We start from the raw sequence: 8413 nt of genomic DNA on the forward strand, positions 1-8413 counted from the left end.
ACTTCCTGTTGCTGTTCCTGTTGTCGTTACACTTCCTGTTGCTGTTTCTGTTATTGTTACACTTCCTGTTATTGTCACACTTCTTGTTGCTGTTCCTGTCATTGTCATACTTCCTGTTGCTGTTCCTGTTATTGTCACACTTCCTGTTGCTGCTGTTATTGTCACACTTCCTGTTGCTGTTCCTGTTGTCGTTACACTTCCTGTTGCTGTTTCTGTTATTGTTACCCCTCCCTTTTGTTCCTGTTATTGTTACACTTCCTTTTGTTGTTCCTGTTATTATTACACTTCCTGTTGCTGTTCCTGTTATTGTTACACTTCCTGTTGTTGTTCCTGTTATTGTTACACTTCCTGTTGTTGTTCCTGTTATTATTACACTTCCTGTTGTTGTTCCTGTTATTGTTATACTTCCTGTTGTTGTTCCTGTTGTTGTTCCTGTTATTGTTACACTTCCTTTTGTTGTTAACCCATTGCAGACAGAGATAAATTTGCTTGCCCAGCCTCCAGGATAGGTTTTATTTTAGAGAGAGACCGCATTAAGCAATATAATTTGAATCATCCCACTCTCTTTCAGTCGTTCATTGTAAAACTAGAGCAGTTTTTGCGGTTTTATTTTTTTGTGTTTTATTGAGTTTAGAGACTTATTTGTGCCATATGACAGGCTCTGTCAATGCTGCAGTTGACTAAAATTGTAGTATATTATATATATTAGCTTATTATTTTCTTTATACTCAATGTGATAGAAGTATTGCTGTTTTATGTGAGGACAAAAGGCAACTTTATTTTTTCGTATTTTTGTGCCGTCGTGAATGAATACGAAACATATAACCACCTACAATAAAGGTAACAAGAAGAGGTAGGGAAGAGGTATGAAAACTGTGCTTGTGACTGTGAGTGCCACGGTGAGAGGCATCCATATTGGTATAGGAGCACATTTTAGACACTGGGTATGTATTGAGTCACCTTCCTCTTCTCGTTCTGCCTGCACATCCTTCATCGGCTGTACTTTAGAGCAAGGGTTCATCAACTTAGTGTGTCCCATTGCTCTATAGAGACAGTGCTTGCTAGAGACCGTGGATGGGTGCCATTCAAGGCTCTCTCTCCTGCTGGTGCTAGGAAAAAGTGGTGCCATCTAGGTTTTGGACGTTAAGCTAGCATGATATTATGGTAATTATAGTAATTATGACTGCAGCAGCCATCATCACTCATTCCTTTTTCATAGCAAAATAAAATAGCACAGTGATCCAAAATCCCCGAACGTCATGTACGTCATGACGCCCGTCCTCAGGCCAAAGCTCCTACGTCATGTATGTCATGACACCTGTCCGCAATGGGTTAAACTTCCTGTTACTGTATCTGTTATTGTTACACTTCCTGTTGTTCCTGTTATTGTTATACTTCCTGTTGCTGTTCCTGTTATTGTTACACTTCCTGTTGTTGTTCCTGTTATTTGTTATACTTCCTGTTGCTGTTCCTGTTATTGGTGGTTTTATGTTGAATTTAATATGTTAATCTATTGTTTTTTCATATCATTTTTGTTATCGTTGTTTTATCATTATCATTTTTTACTACTACAAAAAAAGAAACATGTTCAGGTTATGTATTTTTGTTTATATTTGGTTCGGTATTTATTATATTTGGTATTCATTATATTTATTTATTAATGATTATATATTATATCCATTTATTAATATGATTATTGAATAATCATATAGTGGCAATTTTTTTTCATTTGATGTTTGACCCATTGAATACAGGAACATACATTATTTTTACATATATACAATTGTATGGGAAATGGGCCCACTATATCAACCGAAAAATATTGTAATTACCTGACCATATACGTTCATTATTTTTATATTTGTATTATTTATCCCATTGCGGACAGGTGTCTTGACATACATGACACGAGAGCTTTGGCCTCATGATGGGCGTTATGACGTGCATGACATTCAAGGATTTTGGATCACTGTGTTATTTTATTGTGCTATAAGTAAGGAGTGAGTGATGATGGCAATTGCAGTCATAATTACTATAATTACCATAATATTGAGCAAACCTAACATCCAAAACGTAGATGGCACCACTTTCTTCTAGCACCAGCAGGAGAGAGAGCCTTGAATGGCACCCATCCAAGGTATCTATAAAGTGATGATACATAGCATGTTGAAGACCTCTTGCTCTTGCTCAGATGAAGGATATGCAGGCAGAACGAGAAGAGGAAGTTGACTCAAACCATGCCCAGTGTCTCCTGTGCCAATAGTGATGCCTTTTACTATGTCACTCACAGTCATAAGCACAGGTTTTCTTCCTCTTACCTACCTCTTCATGTTATCTTCATTTTAGTTCGTTATATGTTTTGTATTCATTCACGACAGTACACAAATACGAAAAAATAAAGTTGCTTTTTGTCCTCCCATAAAACAGCAATACTTCTATCCCACTGGGCATAAAGAAAATAATGAGATAATATCGATCCTATACTACAATTATAGTCAACTCAGCATTGATAGAGCTTGTCTCGTGGCGCACATAAGTCTCTAAACACAATAAAACACAAAAAATATAATACAAAATTGGCTCTAGTTTTACAATGAGTGATTGAAAGAGATTGGGAAAAGTCAAAGTATGTTGTGTGAAGCTGCCTCACTATGAAATAAACCCATCTAAGAGACCGGGCAAGAGAGTCTATGGCTTAATATTTGTATTTTTTTCTATGATATAAGTAGTAGTAGTTGTAAAAGTTTCAGTATGGTTTTTAATTTTTTTGTTATTGCTATCTTCTCTTGTTAATATTTTTGTTTGTACTTTTATTGTTATTCCTTTTTTTTTTTATATGGAAATGATTTTAATTTCCCATTATTATTATCAGTGTTATTTCAGATGACTCCCAATTACAACTTATATTGTTATTTTCATTATTTGTAATATTGCATTTAATATCATCATTATTATCATATATTTTTCTTCTTCCCAGGACACGCAGGTTGCAAAGAAGCCAAAGATTTGCAATGAGAAGGAGAATGAAGAGAATGCCAATGCACCAGGTCATTTTCAGTCGTGATTTGATGTTGATGTGTTGATACTATTGCCAGGTGCTTTAGCTGCAGGACAAAAAAAATTAGGGATGTGTAGGATACTTTTAGGTTTGTAGGAAGTATTAGAAAAACTGGTTGAGGAAACAATCATGAAATACGGAAATTTTAGTGTGTTTTTTTCTGAAATTTATGATAGTATCATATTTTTAGTAGAGATAATTAGCTAATTTATTGGCAGACAGGCTACTGCATTCAAACATTTAAGAATATGTAACTACACGAGCAAAATCAAATATTTACATATAGATTTTTGTTTTCTTATGACATGTAGATATAAGATACAAAATATGAGATTAGATCACAAATAGCAGTAGATTATTGTAACTCGGATTATATAAAACCTAGACTGCTATGTCCTTAAATGTATGACATGTTAAAATTAGGTATAGAATAAGATCTGCTATGAATTTTGAGTTGTCAAATAGATTACCAAACATTTGAAAAAAAAATATATATATATAAGTAATCATCGTCACGTCCGTTATCAACCATTAGACTCCCCAACGAGATCATCGGTGCCAGTCTCGAATACCTGCCTCAGTCCAGAGCAGAAGGAACGCATGCAGAAGAACAAGTTGAAGGCGAGTTGATTTGTTTCCCTTGTAATGGATGATATCAGGAAATAAGTTATGCAATGGCCATCTATAAAAGTAGATAGAACTGATTTATATTTCTAAAGATGTATGGAATTGGTTTATTTTTATAGATGCATATAGATGTGCTGTTGTATCATTTAGTGGGAATTGTGTTTGCCTTGCAGCAAAGGTTGAACCTTTGTGCTCTCAATCAGGAATATCCCAGTTATAAAATAGGATTATAATGTTGAATTGAGAGATGGATATTGTAACTGTAGTCATATTTTAATGTTGATATTGTGTGCTGTAACCTCCCAGGCTGAGATCAAGCAGGCGAGCAGGAAGTTCGTGGCTCTTCATGAGAACATTGGACCAAGTTGGTTCACAGCTTTGAAGTCAGAGTTTTCAAAGCCATATTTTGAGAAGGTGAGTGTTCTGTCTCTCTTTCTGGTTAGACGTTGACTTATAAATAATATATTTTTTTGAGATACATACAAATACTAAAGTTGATTAGCTTGTCTTTAAATTAATCCATTGTGTTGTTTAGGGTGTTGTCTGATAATGATTTGGTCAACTATTCTATTTTTTATCTCATAATTTTCTCTTGCCACTGCATTCAGTAATTTCCATGTAAGTACACAACAGTTGTTATTATTTTTATATAAACATTAAAACCTCATTAACTGGATATTTTGTGTATAGTGTTTGTATAAAAAGATTAGTAGATACTAGTTTAAAGAAGGACTTTGAATTTATAGTAAGATTTCCTACACATTGCATGATTAAAATCACCCTTTGTAGCCTGTAGTAGGCCATAGAAACTCTGACCTTGTCTCAGCACTCTTCTTCAAAACACCCTTTATTTCCTGTATTCCAGTCCACCCCTTAACCCACACAGGACGGGTGGTACAGCATGTGTACTGTGCATTCAAAAGCCCAGTTGCCGGGCGGCACAGTATTGTGCCAGCCATTCAATTGATTTAGGCCTAATAATTCGAACGCCCCGGCATTTGGACATTCAAGGCTAGAATTCCCCCGTCGGGGATGGGTTAATATTCTTCACCCAAGCTTTTCTTAACCTGCTTCATCCTCGGTTTTCTGGAGCCCTCTGTGCATGATGTTTGCAAGAGAAATTCAGTCATTTTTGTGACCTACTCAATCCATCTTGTGTTGCTATTTCTATGATAGGGAGTAGCTGTTTCCATGTTTGACTTTTATGGTTTTATTTATTTTTATTTTCTTATTATTTTGTCCCTCATTCTGTAAAAATAATTTCTATTACTTCTCTAAAACATTTCATTTTGAGTGCAGTGATCTGCGTTATTAGGTCTGTATTGACGATCCGTGATTCATATAGTTCTTTCACAGATGTTATTGCTCTCAAATGTTTATTTTGTTTTCACTCATATCTCGTAATTTTCCAAAAGTGATGAAAGCAATGGCATAGCTGTGGTTTGAAAGTCATGACATTGCTGTGGGTTGCCTTACATGTGTGGTTCATCAGATAAGGTTGCCGTGGCTGCGATTTTGCTAAAGCATGTAATCCTCTCTATGGCTTCCAAAATATCTCTTGTTTGTTCAAGGAAGATGTTAAGTATGGTAAGAGATAGGAGTTATCAATGTTCAATTCAAACTATAGAATAAACTATTCACTTAATATGTTATAATAAAGCACTGCACTGGATGATTTCATAAAGACCATACTATTCTGACTGTATCAGTACTAATGTTATGTTTAATCGTTATTACCCTCATTGCATTATGAGAACTTCCTTTTTTCTTTCAGAATATTATGTTGTAGTAACATATTGCTGATGTTCAATGTAGATGCCTTTTTTTATCCTGGTGTTGTTGCAAGTCTGTTCTGCTGCACAATACTCTTTTTGGAACTTTCTGCACCTCTTGGAATAAAGTTTTGGCTTCATGCTTTCAAGTCAAATTTTGAGGAAAACTTTTCTGGAGTGACTGACCAAGTTGATGTATATATATATATATATATATATATATATATATATATATATATATATATATATATATATATATATATATATATATATATATATATTTTTTTTTTTTTTTTTTTTTTTTTTTTTTTTGGGGGGGGGGGGGTGATTCTGATCTCTAATCATAGTTTTCTGTTGTTGTGTAATTACCTTTGAATAGTCCTTCAGTAGCAATGACTAATACTGTTCCTAGGTCAGGTGAATCTGTAACTGACCATACCACCACACACACAGCTAAGCAGTTTCCTGGAGGGTGAACGCAAGCGGTCGACTATCTTTCCCCCTGCCGAACAGGTGTACTCCTGGACACACAATTGCGAGCTGCGAGATGTAAAGGTGGTCATCTTGGGCCAGGACCCATACCATGGGCCGAGGCAAGCTCATGGCCTCTGCTTTAGTGTCCAGAAGGGAGTTCCACCACCTCCAAGGTAGGAGAGTTGTCTAGTTTCAGCAAGGGTGCTATTAGAGAAATGTCAAAGGAAAGCTTTATTTGAAAGATGAGAAGAGCTCTTTTAAGTAAATAAGTTTCTGTTGAGGGTAAATGTTTGAAGTGTTAATAGATTTTAAATGTAATTTTGTCCTCGCTGTAAGATTAATGGATTTATTTGACCTTTGTGTTGATTTGGAGTATTATTAGTATATTTAAGGATTGTGTTGGTTTTACAATTACAAGGTTCATACCATGCTTGGCCCTACCCAGTGAACTGGAGCTGTGCGTATTGGCATCAGGTGGGATCAAAATTGAGCACAGGAAACCTAGAGTACACATTTCCTGCATGGACATAACCCCCTATGTCCTCATACATATGTCACTATAATTGGGTAATTTCTCCCCATTTCCCAGTTTACTGAACATGTATAAAGAGCTTGAAGCAGATATTGAAGGATTTCAGAGGCCTTCCCATGGGCACCTGATTGGCTGGGCACAGCAAGGTAATGGAGATACTTGTTCATTTTTTTTTTTTTTTTTTTTTTTTTTTTTTTTTCTTCTTTCCAATATGGTTATTATGATAATCATTATCATAGTTTGTTACGGTTTGCCTTACTATTATTGTTATTAGTATCAGTATTATTGCTATTGGTATTATTACTATTATTTTTTATTACTATTGCTATTACAGTCATAATAACTGGTATTTGTTATATTATTAGTATTATTATTGCAAGTAATATTATTATCATTTATATCATTTATTATTGGTGTTCCTAAATTAGTATCACAATTTTCTTATGCAGAAATAGATAATGAGTCTACATGATAAAAAAAAAAAAAGGTTTTGATTATGTTTCCAAGCTATATGTTATTGGAAAGGTAATTTCACACTATCTACATAGACGGTAAAATAAGTTTGGTAATAGATTTCATAATCTGAGATTATTTTTACACAAATGACCCAGGTATTTCTTTCCTGCAATAGAAGGTATATCTTTTATCTATGGATATGCAGTATTAAAGTAAAACAATTGAGTTAGAAGAAAGTTATTCTCTGTGTTTAGTAATTCTGATTTTAAATATTCTCTCTCCTTACAGGAGTTCTGCTTCTCAATGCTTGCCTGACAGTGCGTGCTCACAATGCCAATTCCCACAAGGACCAAGGGTGGGAGAAGTTCACAGACGCAGTCATTAAAGCAGTGTCTGACCGTAACAAGGGTGTTGTGTTTCTCCTCTGGGGCTCGTATGCGCAGAAAAAAGCTGCAGTTGTAGACAAGGTGAGATACGGAGGATAAGTGTATGGATCTTATTCTAGCCTTCTATTCTTTTTCTTCTTTCTTTCTGTTTTGTGTATATTCAAGTGTTGGTATTATCATTTTAGATAGGTAGGTGTTGAGGGAGGGAGTGAAAAAAGGAGAGCAAGGGAGGGAGGAAGGGTAATGAAAGAGAGAATTTTTTTTTTTACTTTATTTATTTATTTATTTTTTTTCTTTTCTTTTCACTATGAAAACTAATCCAATTTGTTTTTCTCTTTATTTTGCACAGAAGAAGCACCACCTCTTGAACACAACCCATCCCTCCCCCCTCTCAGCTCACCGAGGCTTCTTAGGATGCAAGCATTTCTCCAAGTGTAATGAAATTCTCAAGAAGGAAGGCAAGAAGACCATTGACTGGAAGTACTTGCCACTAGAAATATAGAATTTGTCATGTACTCGATCCACAGATGAAGAATTTTAATTGTATTTAGTTGTATTTTGAGAATTATGTTTGTGTTTGTATTCGTGACTAAAGTTACTGCTCAAGAGACACAGTGAAATGAAAGAGTAAATTTAGTTAAGTTTACATTAGAAATTCCATGACTTGGTTTTTATTGTCTATTTTATGATTTACTACCAGCAAGAGTAATTGTTTTAATTGAATGCAGAAAAGTGCCTGCATTTGATATTTACTTTGCAAAGTTTAAAAGTCAGAGAAAATGTTGAAAAATTATATTCTTTTATTGTACTGTTTGCAAGACTTATGGAAATGTGTAGTGTGCATATTATTGATGTAGGTTTTCCCCAAATTCTTTGCAGGAAAATATGTAAGCAAATTTCTTGTGGAGGTTGAATTTATCTCCAGTTCCAGTGATTTTAACCTGCATTTCCAAAAAGCATGTAATTAGAAATAGTTATGCACACTACAATGTGATACTGTGTCATTTCTGTTTTAATGAAAGTGTTCCAATTAAAGTTAGTCTTATAACTTTTTACTTTTATAATAAAATTTGTAAAATTACCTTAAAAAAAAGGTTTTATATATAAA

The 8413-nt window shown here is 34.5% G+C and overlaps 1 protein-coding gene across 1 annotated transcript in view; it reads left to right on the forward strand.

The window, feature by feature from the left end:
* Positions 1 to 8413, forward strand: part of LOC122253329 (uncharacterized) — a 10820-nt gene extending 2407 nt beyond the window's left edge. Inside the window, exons 2-8 of the mRNA XM_043016358.2 lie at positions 2978 to 3047; positions 3594 to 3679; positions 3992 to 4099; positions 5911 to 6104; positions 6521 to 6609; positions 7208 to 7386; positions 7655 to 8413. Of these exons, the coding sequence (XP_042872292.1) occupies positions 2978 to 3047; positions 3594 to 3679; positions 3992 to 4099; positions 5911 to 6104; positions 6521 to 6609; positions 7208 to 7386; positions 7655 to 7807 (879 nt within the window). The 3' untranslated portion in view covers positions 7808 to 8413. The remainder of the gene's footprint in view (positions 1 to 2977; positions 3048 to 3593; positions 3680 to 3991; positions 4100 to 5910; positions 6105 to 6520; positions 6610 to 7207; positions 7387 to 7654) is intronic.

This window comes from Penaeus japonicus, unplaced genomic scaffold (assembly GCF_977035675.1).
Source record: "Penaeus japonicus unplaced genomic scaffold, GWHDUDI00000001_assembly GWHDUDI00000030, whole genome shotgun sequence".
NCBI classification, from domain to species: domain Eukaryota; kingdom Metazoa; phylum Arthropoda; class Malacostraca; order Decapoda; family Penaeidae; genus Penaeus; species Penaeus japonicus.